Source organism: Hippocampus guttulatus, chromosome 4, assembly GCF_054856545.1.
Source record: "Hippocampus guttulatus isolate MCC_2025c chromosome 4, RoL_Hgut_1.0, whole genome shotgun sequence".
In the NCBI taxonomy this organism is placed as follows: domain Eukaryota; kingdom Metazoa; phylum Chordata; class Actinopteri; order Syngnathiformes; family Syngnathidae; genus Hippocampus; species Hippocampus guttulatus.
In genome coordinates this window covers 22,042,815-22,070,770 of record NC_141264.1, presented here as the reverse complement: position 1 = coordinate 22,070,770, position 27,956 = coordinate 22,042,815, and the positions used below count along the sequence as shown (strand labels likewise).

The 27,956-nt window shown below is 43.1% G+C and overlaps 1 protein-coding gene and 1 long non-coding RNA gene across 10 annotated transcripts; one reads left to right on the top strand and one right to left on the bottom strand.

Moving 5' to 3' along the window:
• Positions 1–81: 81 nt before the first annotated feature.
• On the top strand, positions 82–27,870 carry kif21a (kinesin family member 21A). 9 transcript variants are annotated; one of them, XM_086108700.1, is made up of 35 exons: positions 82–344; positions 7,626–7,848; positions 8,391–8,573; positions 9,331–9,471; positions 9,539–9,673; positions 10,117–10,284; positions 10,849–10,964; positions 11,038–11,233; positions 11,548–11,737; positions 12,104–12,170; positions 12,786–12,989; positions 13,616–13,684; positions 14,871–14,961; positions 15,274–15,388; positions 15,701–15,889; positions 16,040–16,239; positions 16,682–16,789; positions 16,861–16,929; positions 17,030–17,172; positions 17,668–17,812; positions 18,516–18,710; positions 18,779–18,880; positions 19,067–19,232; positions 19,781–19,801; positions 20,887–20,944; positions 21,038–21,089; positions 21,350–21,516; positions 21,642–21,770; positions 22,820–22,956; positions 23,710–23,884; positions 24,332–24,496; positions 24,585–24,702; positions 25,354–25,524; positions 25,873–26,072; positions 26,262–27,870. In XM_086108700.1, exons 1-35 carry the CDS (start codon positions 301–303, stop codon positions 26,353–26,355), a joined length of 4,746 nt encoding a protein of 1,581 aa, XP_085964826.1. In that variant the 5' UTR covers positions 82–300; the 3' UTR covers positions 26,356–27,870. The 9 variants fall into 9 exon arrangements, with proteins under 9 accessions (XP_085964826.1, XP_085964825.1, XP_085964828.1 ...); XM_086108699.1 differs by having other exon boundaries at positions 17,665–17,812; XM_086108702.1 differs by lacking the exon at positions 19,781–19,801.
• LOC147206637 (uncharacterized) lies at positions 5,751–10,209 on the bottom strand. Its single transcript, XR_015100652.1, has 3 exons — positions 10,064–10,209; positions 7,194–8,582; positions 5,751–7,056 (listed from the first exon to the last, which is right to left on the bottom strand). It is a non-coding gene; the product is annotated as an uncharacterized LOC147206637 (long non-coding RNA).
• Positions 27,871–27,956: the final 86 nt, after the last annotated feature.

Genomic DNA, 27,956 nt, shown 5'->3' with positions numbered 1-27,956 from the left:
GCGGCTTAGTGACGCATTGCGGTTACCTCCCCGCCCTCTGGCGTCCTCCACACAGCGCGTGCGTGCGGTTGCGTGCAAACCACACGTTTGTTGGCGTGCGCGTTCACGCTGGACGTGCTGGTCCAAGTCGCCTGTTACTGGTCCTGGCTGTGGTAGGCGCACGCGCGTGGATGCATCCGCGGCGTATGCGCAGGTAGAAAACCCCCCCCCACAAGACAAAACGTCTTATTTTTGGCGTTCTTTTGAACATGGCGGTGACTCTTTCCCCTTTCCAAATTTGAGAGGATTACGCGAGGAACCATGACGTCGGGCCAGGATGAAAGTTCGGTTCGTGTGGCGTTGAGGTGAGTCCACTTCTATGTATGTGTTTGTAACACCTGTCAAGCTAACTCGCTAGCACCTGCGCGGTAACACAGAATCACCAACCGACTTGGAACCCGGCCTGGGGGCTCTATGTATCGGCCTTTTTCCAGTCATGGTCGGTCAGCTGGTGGCTGGGGTGCAGGTGCTCGGGAGACGAGAGGATGGTGGTGTAACGGTCGTGGATGAAGCAGACGTGGAGACTGAGTGACTGACTCTCTGTTTGGAGACGTTCTGGTGTCTCTGAACGCACCAAATTTGGGGGCCCACCAGTTAGCTCGTCAGCCAAGTGCGTTCATAGGCTGGTCAAATAATGCGACTTGTAAAGGCTATGACGTAATGGATGTCGCCATTTCTCGTCCCGCCCTTGACGCTTTTATATCTATCTATCTATCTATCTATCTACTGTAATTTGCAGTTTTTTAATGCTATGTGTACTCTCAGTCTTACATACAGTCGGCCTTATAAATAGTGGGGCATTGACACAATTCTCATCTTTTTTCAGCTAGAATGATTTTGAAATGAAATGAACAAGATGTGCTTTTAAGACATTTTACTGCAGACGTCAGATTTAATTTGAGGGTATTTACATCCAAATCATGGAAATGATATTGGTGAAGACAAAACTGAAGGGAATATGCCCACAGAAGTTCCAATAGAGGCCCGGCAGCGCATCACCAGGGATCAAATTCAACATCTGATGATGTCTGTACGTCATTGACTGCAAAGGATTTGCACCCAAGTACATGAACAAGTGAAAGTTCGATTTATGATTGTTAATTTGTTCCATCACTCTTGGTCCCTTAGAACGTGTGAGGCATCCAAAACTGATATGACAGATTTGGATGTAAATACTCCGAAATTCAAGCTGAGAAAGTCTTCTCTCGTCAGTCCGTCTGTCCATCAGTGCATTGATCCATGCACCTCTCTGTCACAGTCTCCACTTTGTCGCCTTGGCCTGTTTTCTTGCTGCCCTCAGCGTCGTTTTGAATCAAGTCTGCTTGACAACAGTCACATGCTGAGAAGTAAATAGAGGGGGGGCCCTCTTTTTGTCCTTTGTTGTTTGTTAGCATGTGTCTGCTTACCAACAGTGCATTCATTCAATGCGGCGTGGCTTTCTCAGTTTCTCCAAAGGGACGACACTATGGTGAAGGTGTAAAAAGTCTCTTTCTGACTTCCGGGTTGAGTGAACGCTGGCGCGTTTTGGCTGCCGCTGCTCAACCCGTATTGTTTTGTGTTTTTTGTTATTGTAAAGTGTCTTCGGGTGTCTTGAAAGGTGCTTATAAATTAAATGTATTATTATTATTATTATTATAAAAGAGGAGTAAAGCAGCACTTTGGGGTTTTCCCCCCCCTGCTATTGGAGGACTTCTTCTGTCTTGCCGCGATTTGACTTGTGGTGTTTTTCTTTCCCCCCCAACAAAGATGCAATTAGCTGAGAATGTGTGGGCAGCTTCTCCTCCTCCTTTCATTGTCACATCCATTTTTTGGTCCTTTTTCAAATTCTTGAAACTTAAATACAGTCAAGAAGAGATGTCGACCCGCGCTGATAACTTGCAATTAGAAACAAAAGAGTGTCAAGTCAGGTCATGCGAAGGCTAACATTCGAAAGGTCCTTGCGATGTAAAGTCAGAGGAAAAAAATCATTTTTAAATGCATTTGTTTATTGATTTTTTTTTAACTTTGACCTTTTGACACTTGTATGACAGATTTACCTTTTTCACCTTTCTAAAGGTGAGTGGTATTTTTGTTATTCACAATTAACACACGTTGCTTCATGTTTCACTGGTATTTTGCTTTGGTCTGTCGCAATCCTTCCTCGTGCAAATAAAGTGTATCTGCCTCGCAGGATATTGTGCCCCTCCGCTCATCAGTGTACACCTTCGAAACATAGTAATTGTTTCTTGTGTAAATAATTCAGAGTACAGGCACCACGGGGACTAGCAATACCTGCTAGCTCCAGCTGAAAGAACAGCAGGAGCTCTGTTGAGATTAGCGGGGATTAAGAAAAATAATGGTTTCCATGGTGACTGCAACACTCTTTCCATTGCTTGACGACACACACATCCATACACAGATGCGCATTCTCCACTTTTTTGCACTGACACACTTTCTGGCTCCCTTGTCTACTTTGCCATTAAAAAAAAAGTAATAAAAAGAATAAAGGCTCTGTGGTCCAACTGCGAACGGATTACTGAATTCATTAAGAGCTGCATCTAAGTATTTTCGTCGGCAAAGTTCATATCGATGTCTTGCCAGGGCTTGTTGCTGTTCAGGCTGCTGGGCAGGGCTTTGTAATGACATTAACTAGATCCGTAAAGACCTGAAGGCTTTCGTCGGCTCAGCGTAATGGGGTGGAAGGCATGCCGCTGCTCGTATAAGTGGATAGAACCTTGTGAGCCGCAGGCCAGTGGATAAGGAAGTTAAGCAGACCCAAATCAGCTGACGAGGAACAACAGCTGATAATCACCCACTGCACGTGCTTTTGACGACGGGAACAGCGATTGATTAGGCCTAAAATAATGTCACCCCCCCAAAAAAAAGTTTTCCTTCCATTGTACATGAATGAACCAAGACTACTTGCGTTTAGACATTCCTTCATGAAAAGAAGAACAAAAAGACTTTGAGGAAACAATAGTACTCATTCTCAAAGTGCTTTCTCCGGTGGGACACGAAAGAGTCATTGCCCAAGATGAAAACCTGACCTGAAGGGGGGGGCACAGTCGTGCAAGCACAGCAGCCACGACAGTGTCCAAAGGCCCCCCCACCCCCCGTAGCCTCGTCGTTGTTCACATCCACTGAACCAAAGCATTCCCTCTTTAGCTCCGCCGCTAGCTCGCCGTGTTTGTAATTGGCGCCGCCGCCTGGCATGTGACTGACTGCTTGCTCGGGTTGGAAAAAAAAAAGAGGGGGGGATGGCGGGGGGGGGGGGACTACGACTGAGACTCTTATCTTTGTTTTGCTGTGGATGCTTAAAAGAGTCACGAGGATTTGGGCTCAGATATTGTTTACAAATCAGAAGAGGTGATACTGTAGTTCTTATCAATTTGGGTCAGATATTCCTTAAAGTCAAGTGGACAGAACTAAAAAAATATATACAGTATATCTCAAAAGCTCTGAAGTAATCAGGAAGACGATCAAAAGGGGAACCTTTCGCCTCAAATACCTTTTTGAACTTTGATCAGATTTTCCTTAAAATCAATGTCATTAAGGTCAAAACAAACAAACAAAAAATGGGTGTTTGCATCAAATGAAATTGTTGATCCACTGGTGAAAGGACACTTTGATCCTCTCCTCTTTCATCTAGAACTGCTTCAGACAACAAAGTGTATGCAGCAAAGTGGTGAAGATTGCACGACTGTCTGTGTCCTATGTGTTGTGTTGTGTTATTTTTGTTATTTTGACTTCAAAATGGCGCCGCGAGAGTGGCTGCCTTTCCAGCAGCTCCTATATTTTGTTGTTCTACTTCTTCCTTTCATAACTTTGCTGCTGTGAATCGGGAATTTCTCCATTGCGAGACTAATAAAGGTTTTCTTATCTTATCAAATGTTAATGAAAAAACTGAAGGTTCAAAAATGTCACACAATAATAATAATATATTTTATTTTTTTTATATGAAAAGGCTTTAGTGGAATCTTATAAAATACAAGACCGACATTTAGTTCATCACTGATAATGTTTAAATGTAAAATGTTTAATGGTTGAGGAATGCTCATCAAACACCTGTTTGGCTCATCCGACAGGCTAACTGGGAACAGGCGGTTGCCATAATTGGGTAGAACAGGGAGATGATTTTATTATGATATGCCGCTTCCTCTGCTAATGATGTGTTGGACCTACACAGGGAATTTCCACTGATCCCCGAGTCCTCGTCAGTTGTTTTTGGAAAAAGTGACGTCCAAACAAACAAGGTGGGTCAAAAGTCCCCGCATGGTGCATTGATAACGGCTTTGGCCGCTTCCTGCAGGTCAAAGTTCTTGCGGGCGGCACGGGATAGACGTGCCTGAAGCTTTTAACTGGGGGAGGAGGGCTACTTTGTAAAATACAAAATAAAATAAAAATATAGTAGCTGTGTTTGATATGAAATTACCAGTAAGTATAACAAAAGTGCACCTGTGCAGTATGGCTGCAGCTATTACATATTTTTAGAATCACGTATTCTACCAATTTTCCTTTATTGTTTTGAGATTTCATCTTGACCTCTTTTTTTTAAATCAGAATCAACACCTTCGGACTATATCTCATCTAGACATGCTTATTATTTTTACACTCAAGTTTATATCTTTTATTTACTGTTCTTGTGTGATGTGATTCAAATGATATTGTGAGATGAATTTTAGCCCGTATCGCCTAGCCGCAGTACACATTAGTTTATAGAGGAAATGCAGACCTCATTGGTATAAATATGATGATGATGATGAGATGTGTGAATCTATTTGAGAGGGAGTGCGTCCTATTTGTGAGCCCCGCTGGAGTTACATCCTTGTCCTATTTGTGGTACGGTGTCTGCTTTTAGGCCTGGAGCTTGGCAGGATGCTGAGCTTTTTCTTTTTTTTTTTCTTTTGCCCACCTTCCCCCTTTCTCATCTTGCAGTGGACCAGACCACTCCCTTGGAGCATTTCCTCCCTGCCTGGGATTAAGATTTTAATTCATTCATTGATGGTCACCATGGCAACGCCATCCTCCGTCACGTGCGCGCACACACACTGCACCAGCATACTTGGGGTGTGGCATTACTTGGAGCACTTCTTTCAACATTTCTAGTGCGCGCCAAGATTATTTTAGCTAATGAAAACAAATGAAATAACGAAAGTTAAAGTTGAAAAAACATTTTTTTGTTCACGAAATAAAATATAAATGAAAATGCTTTAAAATCACAAAAACGAAACTTTACCGGACTAACTAAAAATAATTAATTATGGCCAAAATGTCTTTTGTTCGTCTTTGTCAATTAATTTAATAATTGAGCCCTTGTGCTTCATTCTAAATGTATTTATTTCGATATCACTGCACGGCCATGAGCTGGAAGAAGAGATCAAAGAGTCATCTGGGAGTCCTTTTATGTCCGCACAGAAGCAAAGTTGTCAAGATCCAGCCGATTAATAAGAGCCACCGGATGATGTTTGTGTGTGGTTTTGGCTCGAAAGGCTCCCCACCCTTTGTTCTTTAATCAGGTACCGGTAATTGAACATTCTACATTGTCCGGAGGTGTGACTGATCGCGAAAGGTTGTTCATCTCTGTGTGTCCTGTGATTGGTTGGCAAACCAGTTCAAGGTGTACCACGCCTATGGCCCGAAGACAGCTGCTATTGGCTCCAGCACAGTCCGCACCCTTGTGAAGATATGCAGCTCAGAAAATGGATTTACAGCATAAAAAAAAGGAAATAGTACACTGTGCACCCAGGTTTAATACTTTTCAACAGGAGTTCAAGCCACGAATCCACTTTAGAAGTTGGCGACTTGGCAAACAAGGCATCCTCGCTTTATTTAAAACAGTGCGTGCATGCATGCATCTAACTTTAGAAGCGGCGGTTTGGACTGCACGACCGGTCATTGTAATTCAAAGTCTGTGGACTGTTAAACTGTACCCTCTATTTTCAAAATGTTTTCAAATAAATCTCTGTTGAATTTATACTTCACAATACTGACCATGGTGCTTTTTTTTACTCTTGCACACAAGTAAAAAAAAAAAAAAATTAAAAAGACTAACTAAAACAGTGTTTAAAAAAAACTAATAAAAATTAACAAAGCTGCCCTGAAATCAAATTCAAACTAATAATTGTAAAAAAAAAAACTCAAAACGAAATAAAAACAAATTATAATTAAAATGTCAAAACTATCAGAACCCTGGTGCACACCGATATTCCTTTTTCTTTATGCACACCTTGGTTTGCTTATTTAGTGTGCAGCAAAGCGTTAATTTGACCTTTACTTGTGCGCGGATGAAAGTTTTTTTTTGTGGTTTGCTTGCTTTTTGTGTGCGAATTAGGTGCGCACCAAGGTTAATCTGTTAGTCATCTGTTCGTCACATTCGAGTGTCCTCTTTGTGCATCTTCTCAGTGGCTGAGAACCCGACAACCCGACAGCATGTCTCTGTACAAACTCTGGTGAACTTCAACCCCATCCTCCTCTGGCTTGGAACCTTAACCCACCTCCTGAATCCGTATCCCCCAAAATAGACTGCAACTGCTTTTTTTTTTTTTGGGTCTATCAATGACACTTGTAGTTGTCCATGTTTCCAGAACCCTCTAGAGTCTAAAGTGCAGAATATCAGCACCCACCAATGTGGGTTTGTCCAAATTGATGCCACATTTTGATTTTTTCAGGGACATTGCCCCATTTCTAGGGATTTTGCCAAACCAATCGTCTCGAACTAGCCAACAGACGTCACATCGACGTTCAGATTCTTGACCGGATTACACAGTTCAGTCTCCCTAAACAACGAGCGTTCTGTTCTCGCTGTTGTGGATTACAAATGTTACACACTGTCGCTGCAAACTTCTCAAAGACAGCCTGGAGGTATCCCAGTACCACGTTGCTCCCACGGTGTCTGTGCGCTCGGTGCCAGGATCCAGTGTCACACTTGGGGATGCACAATGTGCACACTGTGCTGGACCCCTAGACATTGTTTTGAATGCACAATGAGGCCGTTATCCACGCTCGATGCAAAAGGCTGCCAGGTGCCTCTGTTGAGGGCTTCCATGTCAGGGAAGGTGTCGATTTCAAAATGAAGACAGCGACAAGCAGGAGTCACCATTGATGATTGGAAAGAAAAATAACCTTAGTAAAGAGAGTTTTAGAGACATTAAATGGTAACTCTAACATGTATTCACCTTTGACTTTCTCACGGAACGCAGCGATGACGAGACAGTAGTTTCTCACAGCAAATTTAAACCTTTCACATGAAGCAAAATCGGTAGATCAGAGCCAGCAGCAAGAGTAGACCCGACATTGATTTGCTTGCGCCATTACGCAGCAAACAGTGAGGGCGAAATATTGTGTGCCTTTTCACATGGTGACTTCAAGCCTTTCACACAAAGATCCCGCAAAATTGGTCCTTCGGAGATGTAACAGTAGATTTGGCATTCGTTCTCCCATTCCTCATACACAGAAGTCAGCGGTTGTCTGATATACCACCGATGTCCTCCACACAGAAACTTCAAATCTTTCACACGGTGATCCAGCTGAATTGGTGTATCGGAGACATCAAATTTTATATGAATGAGATTTTATTCATTTTATTTTCTTACTGTCTCCCCCCTCAGGATCCGTCCGCAATTAGCACGGGAGAAGATCGAAGGATGCCACATCTGCACGTACGTGATGCCCGGCGAGCCTCAAGTCATCCTCGGCAAGGACAAATCCTTCACGTACGACTATGTGTTCGACATGGACTCGCAGCAGGACGCCATCTACCAAACATGCACCGAAAAGCTGATCGAGGGCTGCTTTGAAGGATACAACGCCACCGTCTTCGCCTACGGACAGGCCAGTTGCACATTACATTACGGATGGCACCATATGCTGTAAATGTCATCGCCACTCCTTTTTGCGCAGAATCCAGACGAGCAGGATCTTGCAACGACACGGCTAATGAGGCAGTAGCCTCTTTACCGCAGAAATACTACATTTCAGAAGAGAAGATTTTACATTTGTCGCCCTTAGCCTTTTTCACAGAAACCTGTAATCAAAAAATAGTTGTTGGACACAACAGGGCAGGGGAAGGGAGTGTTGAGTCTTAAACTTCCTCGCACTCTTGTCTCAGTATTGCATATACCGTCATACACAGCTCTGTACTTATACTTCCTTGTTAAAGAGATCCTGCAAAATTGGCAAGACGCTCTTGACCTCACGAATAACGTAGCTATCAGACGGTGCGGGTGTTAAAACTTCAAATCCCTGTCTCCGTACTACTTCGGAAAGTGGATGATGAAGATGGAAAATAACACAAACTGTAGCAGCATATCCTGTACTGTCTTGATCCTAAATTTGGGATCTGTTGACTTGGTTTTGCGTCCCGGCATCCGCAGACTGGTTCCGGTAAGACGTATACCATGGGTACGGGCTTCGACGTCAACATCACCGACGACGAGCTGGGCATCATCCCCCGGGCCGTCCACCACCTCTTCCGGGGCATCGAGCGGCGCCGGCAGGCCGCGCAGGAACAGGGACGCCCCGCGCCAGAGTTTAAGATCAACGCTCAATTCCTGGAGGTACGGCAGCTGTCATTATCAGCAGCAGGGGGGGGGGGGGCAAAGGAGGGAGTTTAGAAGGTGGCGATGGAGGAGTTCAGAAGAAGACACATTGTGCGTCTCCGTCACACTTTGACAGCGCTCGCATACCAAAAAAGACAAGCTGCAACCCGAGATGTTATAACATGTGGATGACCACAAAACAAACTGGGCAGCAGAATACCCTTGGATTAAAAAAAAAAAGAAAAAAGACACAATGTAACATGGAAAGTAAATCACGGTCCCATAAAAAGCAATTAAACCTTGTGTTTTGGATTTTTTTTTCTCAGATGACAAAAATACTTTTCTGTGTTTGGTAATTTTAGTTTTTTTTTTAATTGTGTGAAAACATTTTATTACAAATTGTTTTTTAAATTTGATGTGTCTGTTGCGACTTTTATAATAGAAAGGGTGTTTTTCATTTTGTGACATTTTCATTTTACAATGAGTTGCAAAACTACGCTTGTTTGTTTTTTATGTGTTCACTTGAATGCTTTTCTTTCCAATTTGTGGAATATTTTTAAAATTGAATAGAATTTTTAATCTTGAGTGTGGAAGTTGCTGTCATGGACTACTTTTTCTCACTTTCCAAGGGTGCTGAGTGAGAAAAGGCTGCTTCAAAACAAAATGGTGAACTTCCTGTTCAATTTCAGCCATGGGTCCTTTTCCTGCAGCCTGTTATGATACCCACGTCTTTCTACCTAATGACATTTTTGTGTTGTTTTATGTCTTGGCGCAGCTATATAACGAGGAAGTTCTGGATCTGTTTGACTCAGTGCGGGATGGGAAGCAGAAATCTCACATCAGGATCCATGAGGATGCCAACGGGGGCATCTACACCGTGGGTGTGACCACACGCACTGTGTCCTCCGAGGCCGAGGTATGGCATCCAAGTAGGAACGTTTGCAGTCCAATGGCGTCACTCATATTTGTTCTTGGTAATTCAGATGATGCAGTGCCTGAAGCTAGGCGCTCTGTCTCGAACCACCGCCAGCACGCAGATGAATGTCCAGAGCTCTCGCTCGCACGCCATATTCACCATCCACTTGTGCCAAGTCAGAGTCTGTGCCTCCCCCGACAATGTGAGTCACACGCCACCAGATGCAAACCCTATTCTCTGTTGTGATGTAATATATAACATCTCCCTCTCTATTGTAAGCAGCCCTGTTGAAATCAGACGCATGCAAAAGACTCACTGCGTTGAAATGCATTGGAAGGAAAAAAACATCCAATATGCATTTTCCATGATAAACGGGGGGTAAACTGGGGGTTAAATTCCCCTAACCCCATTTTTTTTAAAGCCTCACATTTTACATATTAAAATACAAATGCCTTTTTAAAATTAGAAAGACATAAAATGCAGATACCTTTTCAGTAAATTACTCATAATAAGGTACATATAGCTAAATTAATAAAAACTGAAAATAAACACATTTTTAAATGTAAATATTTTCACTTGTAAAGTCACTTACTGTTTATATTTGATGGTAAGACCTGCCGCATTCTTTCTTCTTGGTTCTTTCAGCAGGAAGACGGCGACAATCGGGTCTCCAATGGCAACGGAGACATGGACGAGTATGAGACGCTCAGTGCCAAATTTCACTTTGTGGACTTGGCCGGCTCCGAGAGGCTCAAGAGGACAGGCGCCACTGGAGACCGAGCCAAAGAGGGCATCTCCATCAACTGTGGACTGGTGAGTGAGCATAGTGTTGTGCTGACATCTGGTGGACACCATGGATACATGAACCCTGTCTCTTTATAAATTAGAACATTGTGGAAATCTTAATTTATTTCAGTTGTTCAATTTAGAAAGTGAAACCCATAATAGCGTTAACCCACACTTATCGCAGGAATATGTTGTATGTGATGGGTGAAAATCTGTCATATGGAGAGATCATCTTAAAAAAGAAAAAGTGTTCTTCCTCATCCGCACACTTTTAACTCATTTAGAGGAATTAAAACACACTTTTCAATCACGTTGTAAATGTTTCTGAACACCTAAAAAATATTCAATTTGGATTGATTTACCTACTGTGTTCTGCAACAACTGAGACAAAACCAGCAACGCATCAACACCATGCATCTAACGTACACAATCATGAACCCACGTGACATGAACGACTGTATTCACTCGATAAATTATTCAACAAAAAAACAACCACCTTCACTTGAGACTGATCAATAGTATTAGCTAGCACGCTAGACAGTGTTGAGTTTATTTGTTGATTATTTCATTCATTCATTTTCCCATTTAAAGCTGGCTCTGGGGAATGTTATCAGCGCTTTGGGTGACCGCAGCAAGCGAGCCTCACACGTGCCTTACAGAGACTCCAAACTGACTCGACTTCTGCAGGACTCCTTGGGAGGAAACAGGTCAATGGAGACACCTTGCTCTATGATTTTCCCACACAAAGGCACACTAAAGAGTTAGCCTTCCGTGTCTCAGCCAAACAGTGATGATCGCCTGCATCAGCCCGTCCGACCGCGACTTCATGGAGACACTCAACACACTCAAGTATGCCAACCGCGCCCGCAACATCAAGAACAAGGTGATGGTGAACCAGGACAAAGCCAGCCAGCAGATCAGCGCGCTCAGGACGGAGATCGCCAGGCTGCAGATGGAACTCATGGAGTACAAGACGGTGTGTGTGTGGGGGGGGTGGGGGGGGGGTATTTGAATGGGAATATACTGTGGATATTAAAAGGCCATCCACTTTTTTCAGCAAGTAAAGATAAGCTGAAATAAGTACGGTGGTTGCAAAGGTCTGCACACCCGCAAAATGTTTTCAGAATGTTTCAGTCAAAAAATCTTGTTAAACGGGAGACTGTAAATGTCATTGTTTAATTTTACTCCATCCATAGTCCCTCTTGTTTGTGTACAAATAAAAATAAATATTTTACGCAACCTGTCACCTTTGCTGTCAGAAAGTGCTGACAGCTGTCCATTCCCACGCAGGGTAAACGCTTGGCGGGTGAGGATGGCGTGGAGAGCTTTAGCGACATGTTCCATGAGAACACCATGCTGCAGACGGAGAATGGCAACTTGCGTGTGCGGGTGAAGGCCATGCAGGAGACCATCGACGCCCAACGGGCGCGACTCACGCAGTTGCTCAGCGACCAGGCCAACCAGGCCCTTGCCAGGATGGGTAGGCACCACCGAACACAAGAGCTGGATAGAAAATGTTTCATTTTTCTGGAAACAAACCCAGTGCAGCACACTCTCTAATTAGCGATCATCGCAAGTCAATATATTACAACTCGCACTATACACTCTGAAGGAGGTCAGACAGTAAGTAAACAATTGATGTTACATTTTCCCCAAAAAGAGTTTGCAGCTGTTGCGATATTTAAAAAAAAAAAAAAAGCAATTTTACAAGAAGAATTTAGTTCCCTTATCACACTGGATGTGAACCAGACCATGCATGACCTTAACACCACACATCGACCGTCATTTTTCATCTAATGTTTAAACCAATAGCATGAAAAATTCATCACTTTCCTTTCTTGTTCAGGTGAAGGAGGCACAGAGGAAATTGGCAACATGATTCAGAGTTATATCAAGGAAATTGAAGAACTCAGGTAAACACAGGAGGGGCCCGATGCTGTGCGTTAAGTCTTTAACCTTGAATGAAACTGTACCGGTTGAGCTTAAAGCTGTTTCGATGGGTCAGATTTTGTACTTATCGAGCTCACTGAACATTTACATGATCAAAAGTCCTGTAATATTTGTTGCATCAATATATATATTTATTTTTCTGCCTAAGATTTGTTAAGTCAAATGTATTCGTTCATTTTTCATTCATTTTTGTTTTAGGGCATTGAAATATTTTATAGGTTGTCTTGTAAATTATATTAAATACTTTTAATGGTTTTTCATTAAATAATTATTTAATTAGTAAGCTCAATAGTAAAATTAGCACGCTATCATTTGTTTAAAAAAAACGTTTTTGTTCTGTTTATTGCTGCTGTAATCATGACTCCATGATAATTTTCAGAAAGTGAAAACTATTTTCGGATTCAAATCTGTTGAGATAAATGACAAAAATAATCAATAAAATAAACGATTTAGCATTCTTTTGATTTATTAGATAATTATTGATAGTGACATTAAGAAAAAACAATACAAATACATAATACAATTCTTTACAAAAACATTTTACATACAGTATTTTACCTACTTAATTTGTTGCTCAGAGCCAAGCTTCTGGAGAGTGAGGCGGTGAACGAGAGCCTGCGCAAGAGCCTCTCTCGGGCCTCAAACCGCCAGGCCTTCTACGGCGGTCCTGACTCCTTCTCCTCTTCCTCCGCCGCCCCTGAGAAGGAGACATCCGACATCATCGAGATGGCCAAGAAGGACCTGGAGAAGCTGAAGAAGCGGGAGAAAAAGAAGAAGAAAAGGTGATCAAAGACTGAATGTTGGGATGGCAAAACTCATTCAGTAAGGTCCTTGTGAAAGTTGGGGAAATTTGCTATCGTTTGACAAATGACAGGAAATTGGCTGGACATCATGACGGGATGACAGGACAGGAAAAATCTGAGGGCCTATGCCTGAATTTGAACAGGAACTCAGCCATTTCGGTTTGAAGAAGCTATTTCGTACTTTGACAAACTGCAATTAGGGAATATGTCCACTCAAGCTCGAATTGGAAGCCAGTATCCTAGACAAATGGGCCGTGCTAAATATAATAATAATAATAATAATAATACATTTTATTTATAAGCGCCTTTCAAGACACCAAAGGACACTTTACAATAACAAAAAACACAAAACAATACGGGTTGAGCAGCGGCAGCCAAAACGCGCCAGCGTTCACTCAACCTAAATGGCTTTAATTTTCAATTGTTTCATTTTGCATATTCATTTGGCATAAAGACTCATGACAAAAACAGAGACGCACAGTTCATCAGTTGATCACATACATTCGAGATTTTGAAGGCAAAAGATTTTCTCTCACCTTCCTTCCTTCCTTCCTCTCCTCATCCCTCTTCACTTGTCGTTTACCCTTTCACTTCCTCCCCTGAAGACTCGAGCAGCTGTTGGAGGAGCGAGAGAGGAGGGAGGAAGAGGAGGAGGTGGTGGAGGTTGTCGTCAGGTTTGTTGGCTTCCACCCTCCCGCTGTCCCTTTTGCTCCTCACTTTTGAACTCATCCTCCTCATAATCATGAAACACAAGCCTCAGTCTTGCCTATGATTCGCCCATCAACGCCACTTGTGTTTGTCATCTAAAAAGTTATTTTAATTCATATAAAATTTTAATTTTATGTTGCGAAACATCTGTAAAGGTTTTGCAATAACAACGTTGGCAGCCGGCTTTTGGATGAAATAGTTATCCAAAATGGCTTTTCATTCTTACGCCTTCTGGTCCCCCTTTCCCCCCCCCCCCCCCCAGTGCAAAGTTCCTCTTTTCGTTTCCCCGTTTTTACCAGCTGTATTTTTTACCAACAAGTTAATGACAGCATACACTGCTTAATGTCCAAAACATTAGGTACACCTGCATGATTGACGAACCAACACAGATTTACCAAAATGAGTGACTAATATATTTGTCTAGTATCATTTGTATTTTCTGTTTGATTGATCTGTTCAAAAGGTTTTACAATAATTTTGTTATTTAGTCTTGGTATTTTTTATTTTTTTTACCCCTAATATTTTTGGAATATATTTAAATTAGTTTTGTCGAATGTTTTTCTCTTTTTGTTATGCGTGTCTGTACTGCATTATTTCTTGCTCTGCATTTTGTTGTATTTCTTTTAAATAATGGATTATATTTTTTCCTCCAGTTGTATTTTTCTGTTGTATTCTCGTTTCTCCTCTAATATATTCATCTGTTTCTTTGGCTCTCAATGTGTCGCTCACGTATACATAAGTGTGTTGTTATGAAATCGCTGAAGTAGTTTCTCCTCCGTATTATTTTGTGACCAATACAAACAATTGTGGTCATGTTTCCTCACGAAATAATTTCTTTAATGAGCTGACATGTCTTTTTCATCAACGAGCCGTCTTTACAGTGGTGACTACAATGTCAAATCGACTAAACAGTGAGCGTTATCTTTGTGAAGGCACATGTGGTGTACCTAATGTTGTGGCCAACGGGTGTATGTACCCCATGTGGTGTAACAGAAATATTGCCGACACACAATGGAAACTAAATCTTGCTATGTGCTAACAAGACAATGATTATGCTCTGATAACAAGGACTTTATGTTGATTTTTTTTTTTTTGTAAAAATAATAAGGCAGTTATCTGGTAAAAGAAAAACGGTGTGCCTCTATCTTTCAGTGTAGGCAAGGAGGACATTCCCGACAACGAGCAGGAGAAGAGCAGTGACAAGGAGAACTACGCCGAGCGAGCCAGCGATGATGCCGACATGGTGAGTTGCTCCACGTACACAGTGTCTTGAAAAATAAAGAATAGAAACAGAATGTAAAGGATAGTGTCAAACGGATGTCACATCTAAAACAATTTTAAAAAATAAACTTGAAAATGCACTTTTCCTCAACACCCTCACAACGTAATAAAAATGGAAAATATCTAAAAATAATACTACAGAAAAAATACAATGCTGTAAGTGAACAAAACATTCTATTTGAAGAAATGTTCTTCATTGCCTTCAGAATCTTGTTGCCTTTCTTTCCATGACGCAAAAATAACTGCGTATCTTGACTACTTATCACCCCGTTAGGACGCGCAGGATGGCAGCGAGCACGACGAAGGGGAGGAGGAGGACGAAGAGGAGGAGGAAGACATGGAGGTGGAGGACAGCACAGACGATTCCGACTCGGAGTCGGACGAGAAAGGTGTGAGCAGTCTGAGGTCAACAAGTAGCGAAAAGTACATATTGTACTTTGAAGAAGCAAGTTGCACTCCCACACCTAACCAGAAGGCCCTCTTAGCCAGGCCAGATCCTGTAAAGAGCATGAGCGGAGAGACCTTTTTTCTATGCACTGTATATTTTGAGATGTTTCAAAACATGGTAGAGTGCAGCCTTGGTGATACACACAGAATTTCAGTGTATTTTCATCTAAAATTTGTATAGAAGATGGATGGATGGACGTTTCCATGCTATTTCATCTCTACAACATGCCTGCATTTCTATGGGTCTTCCATAGAGAACTTCCAGGCGGACCTGGCCAACATCACGTGCGAGATCGCCATCAAGCAGAAGCTGATCGACGAGCTGGAGAACAGCCAGCGCCGTCTGCACACGCTCAAGCAGCAGTATGAGCAAAAGCTGATGATGTTGCAGTGCAAGATCAGGGACACGCAGCTCGAGCGAGACCGTGTGCTCCAGAACATGAGTAAGCTCCCATTCTGTATGAACCCATCTTTGAATTCATCCATCTATCATGAATGGATTCACAGGTGGCAAAAGTACTCACCCTCTCTACTGGAGAAGTAGTATTTGGACTTGGTTGTGTCCCACCTTCCCACGTGTGCATCTTTTTCAGACTCTGTGGAAAGCGGCTCGGACGACAAGGCCCGCAAAATCAAGACTGAGTATGAGAGGAAGCTGAGCGTGATGAACAAGGAGCTGCAGAAATTGCAGTCGGCCCAGAAGGAACACGCCCGCCTGCTTAAAAACCAGTCGCAGTACGAGAAGCAGCTACGCAAGCTCCAGATGGACGTGGGCGAAATGAAGAAGACGAAGGTAACTACGCCTTACACAACACGCAGGGACCTCGCCGTAGTGGAAGAGAATGGTTTAAACTTACCAAAACACACTTTTTTAGCATATTGTAAAAACACAACAAAGCAAGCTCAAAATGTCTTGAACATGTCGTTGGTCATAAAGTGTCTGCGTACAGGCAGTTCCATGTCACCGTTTGATTTTATAATCATGAAAAAGGAATATTTTTCTGAAAAAGGACTGTTTTCTTTCCGAATGGCTGTTATTGTAGCCTTCATTATTTTATTTTGTTTTGTTGTTTGATCATTATTATTATTTTTATTCATATGAATTTTTAAAAAAATTCAGATTATTGCCTAACATCGGAACTTTTTATCTGGGGAGCAATAAAGGCTATCAAAATATATTTTCTGATGAACAATACAATTTAGAATGATATTTTTTTTTTTCTTCAATTATTTAGGTTCGCCTCATGAAGCAGATGAAGGAGCAGCAGGAGAAGAATCGCATGAACGAGTCCCGCCGTAACCGGGAGATCGCTTCCTTGAAGAAGGATCAGCGCAAACAAGAGGTGAGCGAACACCCTGTGGTCCTCCTCTCTATGGATGAATGCGATGTACAGCCTTTTCTCACTCTCCTCAGCACCAATTGAAGCTACTGGAGGCTCAGAGGAGGCAGCAGGAGCTCATCCTCAGGAGGAAGACGGAAGAGGTGGGTTTTAGCCTCTCGATGGAACTCTTTTTAAAAACAAATAAATAAATTATTTATTTATTTTAGGCTGTATTCAAGCTTCTTGCGTGTGTGTGATCAGGTGACGGCACTAAGGAGGCAGGCCAGGCCCACCTCGGGGAAAGTCATTCGGAAAATCAACCTGCCAGATCCCAACCAGGACTCGTCCCACCGTCCCCCTTCTGGACGTATGTACTCTGGACACGGCGCTCCCAACGGCACCAGGTACAACCCCCATTAGCTTTATGGTGTTTTTTTAAAAAAAGATTTTTTTTTACTGTATGCTTACTGTAATGCCCCCACATGTGGGAAAAGAGAGCAACAGTCACGATGCACTTTTCAGCTGTTTATTGAACACCGGCAGAACCTGAAAACACAGAAACACAAGTACACCATTGCAGGAGCTGCTGTCTGCCACCACTTACTGCCCAGATACTCACACAGTGTTACACGTGAACATGCATTTGTCTAACACAGACATTGCTAGGGTTTTCTGTACACTACATGATTGAATTTTAGGATGTTTTCCTCACAGTGCAGAGGTCATTGGTTTGATTCGGGCCCTGGCCTACGCACGCAAATATTTGATGATTGATCACGAAACTTCGCTTGATTGCTTGAGTTGAATATTTATTGTCATTGCACGTCCCCCTTTTCAATGACTTTTGTGGTCCTATTGAGCCACATAAAAGCAGATACATCCATTTTTCTTTTCAGCAGGTCCTCTCCCAGGCGTGCCGGTGGAGTTTACTCCACCCGGATGGCCCGCAACAAATGGCAGTCTCTTGAGCGACGCATCACTGACATCATCATGCAGAGGATGACTATCTCCAACATGGAGAATGACATGAACCGCCTCCTCAAGGTAGGTTTGGCGGGGGAAACAGACTAGGCGCGAACAAACAAATGTCGCAGCCAACACAGGCTTCTTGGAGGTGGCCAAGAGGAAGCAGGAAGCGATCCAATAGATGGTTGCATATTGAAGCATCTTCTTTTGGAGCAATGCAAGGACCAAGTGCTAGAGAAGAAGGTCAAGAAGATGGTTGCATAAAAATAGAAGCTGTATTTCTTTCTTTAACGTGTTCCCTTTTTAAATAGAATAAGATTTGTCTTTAAAATGTTACTGAGAATTATTTTTAAATGTTCATATTTTCCAAGAATAGCTTTTTAAATTTTTTTTTTTAAGGTGGGAGTTAGATTTTTTTTCTCAGAAAACCAATCCTTTTTTGGGAGTAATTACACTTTTTCAGAGTAAAGTTGTATTTTTCCTGAAAACAGTCAAAAATGTAGATGAGTCATATTTTTTTTCCAAGAATAAAATAACGATGAAATAAAATTGTGATGATCCGTTATTAATTCATTACGACATATCGAATAATTCTCTATCATTCATTTAGGCATATCTGTATAATTCTATGATATAATAATAATCTGCATTTCTATTAGCCCCATAATTGGAGCAGATGTCGCAATACTTTTGTTCATGTAGCGCATCTTGAAGGAAGTTTGTCAAATAAAATATGTCAGGGTACCACTGGCCGGCGTAGTCAGGTGTCTTGTTTCCATAGCAACGTGAGGAGCTGACCAAGCGCAAGGAGAAGGTCGTGAAGAAGCGAGAGCGCCTGGCCAGGGAAGGGTCCGAAGCAGAGAAGGCGGTGGTCCCGCTCAACGAGGAAGTGGACGCGCTGGCTGCCAACATTGACTACATTAACGACAGCATTGCAGACTGTCAGGCCAACATCATGCAAATGGAGGAGACCAAGGTGAGAAAGTTGGATGGATGACAAGATGTTGGGATTTGTCGCTCATCCAGCTTTGTGTTGGTGTCTAGGAGGAAGGCGACACCGTGGATGTCTCTGCAGTGATTGGTTCCTGCACTCTGGCTGAGGCTCGTTTCCTGCTAGATCACTTTATGTCAATGGCTATAAACAAGGTATGGATATGTACTGTAATTCATCATGATTAACATGCAATTTTTTTTTTTTTGCAAGGAAAATGATCCAAAATTGTCACCTAACTCATGACAATCACTTAACTTGTTAGACACTTAGCCAGCTAGCTCTTCTTATGTTCCAAGACTTTACAGTAGATGTTAATCTCCGTATATTGGTTGTGTCAGGGTCTGCAGGCTGCCCAGAAGGAGTCCCAGGTGAAAGTCATGGAGGGCCGCCTGAAGCAGACGGAGATCACCAGCGCCACTCAAAACCAGCTGCTCTTCCACATGCTAAAGGAGAAGGCTGAGTTCAACCCAGAGCTGGACGCGCTGCTCGGCAACGCCCTGCAAGGTAGACGCTGACATTTTGACTTTGACTGTTACCTTGTTATGTCGCATTAGATTATTGTTTGTTGCATGACAATTTCCCATCACCTGATGCTCAATACGAACTGTTTTCAATAGAGCCATTTTGGACAAAGGTTTCGAGAAACTAACCTTTGATGAATCGAGGGCATGTGTCTCAATGCTTTTGTCCATGAATCACAGCCAAATGCCGCCTAATTAGCAACAGTAGAGCAGTAGAGGGCTCTAAAACGAGAATTATGTTATACAGTATAAAATAATTGCACATTTTTCCTGGCTTCAAAATTGGGTCCTAGGACTAGACCTTTCGATACCTTTGTCCACCGTGCAGTATGAATTGTGTTGAAAACCAAGAGTACAGGTGGTGTTCATCGGGATTCTTGGTCTTTACTTTTTTCACTTTTTTTTCCCTTCCACCGACCCAACCCCAACTGTGCTTTTGATTTTTCCTTTTTTGTGTGTGTGTGTGTGTGTGTGTGTGTATGTATTTTCTGTTTCCACACGGTTTCCTTTTGTGTTGTGGTGTTCTTACAGAACTAGTTAACGTGCCATCTGGTAAGTAGAGCAACAACGTTAGTCTGCTTTGTGAGCGCATGCACTATTTGCAACTAACTTAAACGGGTGCATGAGGTGCAGCCAGTTTTCTCTCTCCTCTCCTCCCTCCCAGCTCATCACGCGCTGCAGCCTCCATGCTTTAGTGCTAACCCCCAGCACGCAAGCACACACACACACATGCATACGCACGCACACACACACACACACACACACACACACACACACACACACACACACGCAGGAAGCATTCATGGATCGCGTGACCTTCTCTGTAGGTCAACTCCAGGAACCCCAAACTAACGATTCCTTAAACCCCTTTCTTTCTCTGTTTTTTTCTGGCCGAGCTCTGTGAAGAAAGGCGTTCCCGTTGAAGCGACATGGCGCTGTCCTGATACCGCCTGCCATCATCCATCTCCCGCATTCACCTTCCCGAAATCCATTCTCCTCAGCCACAAACTACAGCGGAACCTCCAATGTCCAATTATTTTAAAGTGTGAGAATGAATGATGTAATTGTTTTATTGTCTTTTTTTATTGTCTATATTGTATATGTCAGCATAAAAAATAGTTTTCCCCTTAACCTAACAACAAAGAGAGAGAAAAAATGTAGAAAAAAATTGCAACAAGAGATTAAATTCAACAAGGAAAATATTATCTAGCTTTAATTCCATCAAAATATTTTATTGACAAAAGGTTTGTGTGTGCATGTGTTTTTTTAAATATAAAAGGTCATTTGGTCACCCTGAAAATAAAAATAGTAAAATAATAAAAACAATAAAAGCTGAGATTTAACAACCGAAAAGTAATATTTTAACTGAAATTGAGCAGTTTCTTGCTTATTGCAATACAATTATACAGCCATTGAGTGGTCTTGACTCTTGCGTCACCACTATTCAATTGGGAATCTTCGTCTACTCTGAATAGAATTTTTATCATGGCAACAGTTCATCTTTGGAACAGATAAATTCACTTTACATTACTTCCGACTAGGATTGGCGTCTTTGACTTTGGAGGTTCCACTGGAAGTGACTATGCAGACGTTTTTGTGAAAGTGTGTCTTGACAGCTGTTTCTTTTTCCCCCACAGAAAACGGCGACGACAGCAGCAGCGACGAGTCGGCGGCCAGCCCGTCCGCAGACGGAAAGTAAGTTTGGTGTGGCATCGCTTCCTGTTTCTATGACTATTAACAAGATGATAGCATACTGTATGAATAAAAGTGTTTGTATTGTCCTTTGAGCACTGTGCCGGATCTCATGAAGTTCTGTGGTGAGACCAAGTCCAGGAATAAGGTATTTGTCCTTCCTGCTATATGACCTACCTGCCTTGTGTGTATGCGTGTATATATATATATATATATATATTTTTTTTTTTTTTTAAATGATAGCCATCTTTTTTTCAGCTTTTTATATAATTATACTTTTACATATGAATTCACAAATATATCAGTCGCAGTCTGGTCTATAAAGGTGGCAACAGCACAATCTAATTGGACACTGATGTCATACTGGGACATGATTTTTGGACATGGGTTCACTTCCTGTCTTTGTAGGCCCGCCGGCGGACCACCACTCAGATGGAGCTCCTTTATGCCAACAGCGAGGCCGCCTCCGACACGGCCGATTTCTCTGGCCCCTTGTTGCCGCTAGCAGAGACGCCAGACGGTGGCAGTGACTTTGCCGCGCTCTCGCCAGGCTTCTCCTCCAAAATGTACAGCGTGTAAGTCCACAAATCTCCTTGTCTTGACCTGCATGCCCCTCATCATCATTCCGCCCCCTCCCTTCCCCCATTTATGTCGTTTTACAATTTATTTGTCCCCTTAAACTGTTGAATCCAACGATCAGTTCGGGCTCCAGAAAGCCATCGGGTGCTGAAAACCGAGCTTCGCCGGCACCCTCACCACTCTCTCGCAGGAAGACGTATGACAAGGCCCAAGCGGCAGGCGACAGGGCAAAGCTCAAGGAGATTAAACAGTAAGAGCCAGCAGTAACACCCAAAAGGCTACAGTAACTCCACTAATACAGTCCAGCTTTGGGGAAGCATGGCAATAAATTGATCAAGTGAAATAAGCAGTTTTTTCTAATTCTGTCCTCATTCGCCTTGCTTCTTATCACTCTGCACCATCCTTGATTGTTTTTAGGGACGATGTCTTGCAGATTCCGCCATCATTCTCCAGCCACCCCCGGCATAATAAAAAAACTCCTTTTGTGCTTCAAATTTGGTAGCCAAGTTCCTTTAGGGAGATGCCCTTAGAAAACAGCCATTTCATACCAAATTGGAACCAACATTTTCAGCAGTTACTTCTTGAGACTTTTGGGCGGGGGGTCTATTAATGACTGACAAGCTCACAAAATATTATCCCAGATGCCTCACGACCAATTGTTGAGTATATCACACATACATGGGCTACAACGTGTCAAGACAACTCAAAATTAGCTACGAGATGCTACGTTGGTCTGCAACACGTCTGTCGGCTCAAAATGATGTCGCCATTAGATAATGTGGGACAAAAGAATTAACAATTGCATACATCATACATCTTTGTTTATATTTGACTGATTTCGACGACTGACTACTTCTCCTCACCATCATGATGTCTTTTATCTTTTTGGTCTTTTTTTTCAAGTGATAACTACCATCACTTGCGTGATTTGACATAGCAATCAGTAATGTGGCAATTAAACTGGATAAATTATTTCCATGGTTGACTCCACAAGTGTCCAACAGTTTACTCATCTCAGTAGCACTACCTATGTCTCAACACAAGTAACCACACTTTTTCTTCTTGCTAAATTGTGACATGAATGCATGTGAAGGAAAAAATACCATCTCTCCCCCCTCCCCCCACCCTCTTTTCTTGTGTTTCATCCCTTTTGTGTCCACCTTATTCAAATAATCTGAACTTTCCACAGAGCTGCATGTCTCTGCGCTTGAGAGTGAGTTAGGAGCACCTTCCGGTGAAGGTAGTCACCCCTGCGATGTTTGACGGCATGCAAATGGACGTGTTTGTTTGATTCTGCAGGGGCGTCATTCATCCGGTGACGTCCACCAAGAGTCGCTCAACCTCGCTGTTGCAGTGCGTCCACGTGGCCGAGGGGCACAGCAAGGCCGTCCTCTGCGTCGACTGCACCGACGACCTGCTCATCACCGGATCCAAGGGTATATTTAACCGGTGAACTGACGTGCCCCCATTCCATCATTTTTATTGTAAAAGTAGTGAGCCCTGAAGTTAACTCAGTATCTGCTTCAAAGCAAAACAGGTGTTTTCCTGTTTAATTTTGGCCATGGGTCCTGGAGCCTTTTTTGTGCATCCTGTCACTCAATTTCATATCAGTTGGTGAAACTAGTGTTAGGGGCACATTTTTGTTTTATTATACATCCAATTTGGTTTCATTGCAAAAATTGCCTCATTGGTATGAGCCCAAAAATTTGCCTAAAATGGCTGATTCTATTAACCAAAATGGCAATTTTGTTTTTTTTTTTCTCCCCCAACCTTCCCGGGGATGCAACTGAGTATGAAATGGTTGTTTCAAAACAATACGAATGACTTCCTGTTCAATTTCAGGCAAGAGTGTGCAACTGTGTTTTTTCCAAACTTCCCAGGGGGCGCTACTGATTAATTTCTGACGTCGTGTTGGGTTTCCTTCAAATACAAAGTTACAGCTGTGACTACAGTTCTATTATTCCCGAATGACTGCCAGTGGGCGGTGCTTTAAGCACCGGATGACCTGGCAGTCAGCAGGGATGAGATATAACATACCTTTTTCCCTAGATACACATGCTTGCAAATATTTGTGAGTTTTCACGTGTGTGTAGAGACTCCTAAATAGGCATTTCACAGTTCAGGCCCTTATTACCTACAGTGCACGCCATGCTGGACACTCTGGACTCTGCTTCTTTCTTTTCCTTCAGACCGCAGTTGTAAGGTGTGGAACCTGGTGACGGGTCAGGAAATTATGTCGCTGGCCGGACACCCCAACAACGTGGTGTCGGTGCGCTATAGCTCCAGCCTGGTGTTCTCCGTCTCCACTTCCTACATCAAAGTTTGGGACATCCGCGACTCGGCCAAGTGCATTCGGACGCTCTGGTGAGTGAACGGTTAGGCAGGGGGCGGCACCACCACAATGTTTTGTACGTCCATGTTTATGTTCTGGGGACCTTATCGTCTCAACCCTCTCTGCCTTGGATCTTATGTTGCGACTTATCCTTCGATTAGTGTTCCAGTTAGACTAAACATGGGCACGCACAACATAGTGGAGCGACATTACCACTTTCAATTGTGCTATGTACGTTATCAGCTCTGCGTTTTCTCCCACTGGTTTTCCATTATGTGCAGTCATTTCAAGTACTTTGCATTCCGGTGGATTAACATGGACACAAACAACATGGTGGACCAATGTTGTTTTTATTAGTTCTGCAGTGTCTTTTCCTCTGATAAGGGTTCCAGTAATCAGACATGGTCCTTCCACAATGTTGTGCGCACTCATCTTTATGTTCTACAGCGCTATTTCATGGCACCCAATTCTTTCTGCAGCTCCTCCGGTCAGGTTAATGTCGGCGACGTCTGTGCATCCAACACCAGCCGGACGGTCACCATCCCGGCAGGTGAGAACCTGATCAACCAGATAGCACTGAACCCCAACGGAACGGTCCTGTACGCCGCGGCCGGAAACTCGGTCAGAGTGTGGGATCTACGAAGGTGAGCCACTTGGGCTTCATCATTTGTTTATATCTGTATACTATATAAAAATTCACCATGTATTGACCGCAGTCAATTATTTCTCTAGGTTTGCATCCACTGGGAAACTCACCGGCCACCAGGGACCTGTTATGTGTTTGACTGTGGACCATTCGGGGAACAATCAGGACGTGGTGATCACTGGCTCCAAAGACCACTATGTCAAGGTGTGTTATTCCAGTAGACTTTTTTTTGACTTCTTTTTTTTTCAGTGCAAAGTGGTCTCTTGCATAAAAATTACAATTCAAGGACGACACAAAACTGCTGAATAAGAAACCAACATTTTTCCCACAAAAATTAATTCACTCAAAAGTATAGTATGATTGAGCTATTGTGTTTCTTGCATATCATTCTAAATCTGCAAAAAAAACATTAGTTCTGCTCGCATTGCTGCATAGGGGGCAGTATAAGACCATTTTTTTAGTGTTTTCTTTTTTAAGTATAACTTTTCAGCGCTTATTTTTCTGATTTTGATTTTCCAGAACTTTCCCCATTGTCGCTGTCACCTAATCAGCGTTTTTTGAATAATTTGGGGGGGTTTGTAAAATTGCATCACTTTTTTTTCTTCTTTTCAAAAATGAATTGCTATTAACCCTTTCATGCACCCTGTAACCTGATAACACGGTAAGCCGTGCACTGCAGTAGCCGCTGTCCCTGAAAGGGTTAATCAAGGAGCAACTCAATGTGGTTCCGGGCCGCATGTGGCCACGAGACTGACATGTATAATAAGATGGTACAGTCACTCAAATCACATCCATCCCTCACTGTGGAAGCTTATATATCAATTCTGTGTGTGTGTGTTAACAATGTGTTTGCAGCTCTTTGACGTGAGTGAAGGCACCCTGGGAAGCATCAGCCCGATGCACAATTTTGAGCCCCCCCACTATGACGGGATCGAGTCTCTGGTAATCCAGGGCGACTTCTTCTTTAGCGGCTCCCGCGACAACGGCATCAAGAAGTGGGACCTGGACCGCAAGGACTTGCTGCAGGTGCTGCTAGCATAATGTCATGCGATTAGTGGCCCATCAGAACCTGGCACGTGAATGTTCTAAAATTTTGTGGGCGTGTTCGTGTTACGGGAGGTACGCCCCAGATATTTTATCACCAAGTCTGTCTCAAATCTTGCATCATATTGAGACTCATCTTCAGTGCAAGCTAGCGTCAAGTCGATGAGAGATGTGGTTGCCCCACAATGTTGTGTGTCCATGTTTATGTTCTGGGGAGCTTTTGCGGTTTGCTCTTTTTCTGCATTTTAATTTTGTTTTGAACTTCACTTGATCCAATTCTTTTTCTCGCACCTCTTCATAATCAATTACCTTCAACTTTTCTCCCACCAGCAAGTCCCGAACGCCCACCGTGACTGGGTGTGTGCCCTGGGCGTGGTCCCCGGCTCTCCAGCTCTCCTGAGTGGCTGTCGAGGAGGGGTGCTTAAACTGTGGAACACGGACACTCTGGCTGGACTGGGCGAGCTCAAGGGTCATGACAGCCCCATCAACGGCATCTCCACAAACGCCAGCCATTTGTTCACCGCCTCTGAGTGAGTTTACGTATTCATTCGGGCCACCAGACTGATTGCTTTTTATGGGAGTTTTTACACATGGAGCTTTTATCAACATCGCAAACGTCACTTTTGGGGGATGGCGGGGGCATTGGAGAAGGTCTGTGCCTTTGATATTTCAAATGAAACCTCCATTTTGATTTGATTTTGGTTGTTTTTGCCTCTCAGCGACCGGACAGTGAAGATCTGGCGTGCACGCAGCGGCGGACTGGACGGCCCTTTCGAGGCGGTCGACAATGCGGCAGACGAAGGTGGCGAGTAACTGAACACATTCGCAGCACCTTCTGATGGACACTGTTATGATGTGCACTTTGATTCGCCCGATGCTTCTCTCTAACCCCTAACACACACATACGGCCACTAAGCGATACTCATGGTTGCTTTAAGTACGTTTTCCGAACATTAGCTATTATTAGCTGTAGGTCTTGAATGGAAGGTGTCGGGTTGCTAGCCGGTCTAAACAACCCGGCGCTGCGCTTCCTGTTGCTGGATGTCCTCAAGTCACCACTTGTACAAGTGTCTTCAAAAAAGCCATCAGTCCCCTTTAGTGTTCTTTTAAGCCTTGTGATATACATACAAGGCATTTTAGTTAATTAAGTGTTCAAAGGTGACAATTGATGCTGGATGTGTCTTATTTATGTAACGTAGAACAGATTTGGTTGTGGGGTGCGCGGCCTTCTTGTTGCCATGTAATGCAATCGGTCTTCTATTCTTGGCACGTAAGTCTTAAAAAGTAGCTTTTTTTTTTTTTAAAGGAAGAAGCCCATTAACACTCTATATCCTCCTTATAGGCTACATACTGTGACATGGTCAGCACTCCAAACACACGCGGACCTGCCCAGTACTTTTGCGTCCCACGACACTTAATGTATGTTGACATGGCCCATGCGCAATCTGTATGTCGATGCGGTTATAGTCTCACTGCAAAGATTACCACATGGTCCGTGCTCACTCCACAAATGTTGCCACACAGTCACGACCATGTAGGCTGTCATGGTCAATGCTCACCCTGTGTATGTGATGTGGGCCCTGCACATTTCGTGTACGAATGTTATTAACATGGCCCGGGTTCACAACATGTTGGCGTATGTTGACGCAGTCCACGCTCACTACTACATATGCGTTAACTGACTTGTATGTACAGTATGTATGTTGCATTAGGCACTCTAGCTACAGGTTGACACGCTCTGCACTCTCTTCATGTCTGTGATCACCACGCGTATACGGACATGCTTCGTGCTCATTATAAATACACAGCGGGGTCCGTGATCATTACACCTACAGTAGACACGGAGGCACACTTACTTGGCGTACAGTATAAAGATGTGGTCTGCACTCACTTCAGGCGCATTTGACCGCATGTTCACCCTGATGTTGTCGCCTTGCTCACCTTTATCAGAGGGCTTCTTGTCGCACACCGCAGGCGAGGCCCACTCGTGAGCATTGCAAAGCGCTGTTTATGTCATTTTATGTCACAGATCTTTTTTGTCGAAGCGAGGCCTTCAGATTTCGTGAATGTTTTGGTGATGATGACGCTAACACGAATGAATGTTTTTTTTTTTTGGGACCACTGATTGGAACCCTTCCTGATTTCATTCATTCACGCTTAGATTCTTATTGTTGTTAACAGTCAGTTTCGGTCCCTGTTTGACATAATTCCGGACCTTCCCTCTCCTTTTGGAATTGTAGAAGCCACCTTCCAAATGGCCGTCTCTGTAGCTATTCTAATGTCAGATGATGCCCAGTGAGAATAAACGCCATCTGTCAAAAAACAAAACAGATCCCGATGCTTTTATTTTTGCACAGAACACCGTTCCCCCAATATGTATACATACTGTTAAAAAAAATGATTTCCAACTACTC

Coding starts and splice junctions, on each gene's coding strand:
- kif21a (XM_086108699.1), top strand. CDS start 301: ATGACGTCGGGCCAGGATGAAAGTTCGGTTCGTGTGGCGTTGAG. Junction 11,738..12,103: donor CCAGGCCCTTGCCAGGATGG/GTAGGCACCACC, acceptor TTTCTTGTTCAG/GTGAAGGAGGCACAGAGGAA. Junction 21,771..22,819: donor AAGCTCAAGGAGATTAAACA/GTAAGAGCCAGC, acceptor TTGATTCTGCAG/GGGCGTCATTCATCCGGTGA.